This window comes from Echinops telfairi, unplaced genomic scaffold, assembly GCF_000313985.2.
Source record: "Echinops telfairi isolate 266 unplaced genomic scaffold, ASM31398v2 ScPeMD7_29;HRSCAF=101, whole genome shotgun sequence".
NCBI classification, from domain to species: domain Eukaryota; kingdom Metazoa; phylum Chordata; class Mammalia; order Afrosoricida; family Tenrecidae; genus Echinops; species Echinops telfairi.
Genome location: NW_022103926.1, coordinates 8,335,498 through 8,336,480, shown reverse-complemented (window position 1 = coordinate 8,336,480; position 983 = coordinate 8,335,498). Strand labels below are relative to the sequence as shown.

The window sequence follows — 983 nt, the reverse complement described above, 5'->3', positions numbered from 1 at the left end:
ACGACCTCCCTCCTCAAGACCAACTGCAGCCTGCAGCCGTACCTTCCTCCCCACCTGTACACACAGCTGCCTTCCACTGGGGTGGAGCAGAGGATCTGGGAAGGGGCACCACCCTCAGGCATAGAGGAGGAGGAAGTATACAGGGGATCTTCCCTCTGAAGGCGGCATTGGTTATGGGGAATGAACCACCAGGGCCACACGTGTGCATCCACCCAGGTGGCCAAGCCTGGGTCTGGTCAGCAGCGGTCACCACCCTAAATTTGTGGACCAGTAGCTGGCCACCCCAACCCTCTACATGATGTGAAAGGAAGGAACCTGGCTCGCACAGCCTGGCTGTAACCACCACAGGAGAAGAACCAGAGCCCATGCCCTGCAGAGCCAGGCCACGCAGCACCGCCAGTCAAGTTCAGAGCCGGCAGGAAAGGGGCCCATCTACACGCAGGCCGAGTGCCTGTGTACCATTCATGTTCCAGGTGAAGGCGTCCCGCAGCTTCTGCCCATCGATCTCCATGTCCAGCCGGATGGGCACCAGCACCTCGGGCTGCGATGCATTCTCATGGATGACGGCGGGGTCATGGTCGTCGAAGCTAGAAGCGAGATGGTGATGGTGCTCAGCCAGAAAGCTGGCTGCTGCCACTGGGGCCCCACCGAGATCAATGCCCCTGGTCCCGCAGGTATTAGAGACGTCCTCAGTGGACCCAGGCCCAAGTAATGTAACGGCAGGCTCCACAGATGCCGTAGACAGGAAGCTGGAGCTGCAGTGGACACACTGGCTGGGGGTGGGGTGTTACATCTGGATGCACTAGAAGGCAGGGAGACCCTCACACAAAGCCCGTCATGGGAAATCCACAGGGCGATGGGAGCACCCACTCTGGCTCAGACCCACCCAAGGGAGCCCTGGATGGACCCTGAAGGAGGACGTGAAGGACCTTGAACAAGGAAAGGACTAATGGAGTGCACGAACCACAGCCTCTTGCACTGAA

The 983-nt window shown here is 59.7% G+C and overlaps 1 protein-coding gene across 1 annotated transcript in view; it reads right to left on the bottom strand.

The window, feature by feature from the left end:
- Nucleotides 1–983, bottom strand: part of SMARCB1 (SWI/SNF related, matrix associated, actin dependent regulator of chromatin, subfamily b, member 1) — a 15,316-nt gene that overhangs the window by 7,490 nt on the left and 6,843 nt on the right. Inside the window, exon 4 of the mRNA XM_013008246.2 lies at nucleotides 460–587. Within this exon, the coding sequence (XP_012863700.1) occupies nucleotides 460–587 (128 nt within the window). The remainder of the gene's footprint in view (nucleotides 1–459; nucleotides 588–983) is intronic.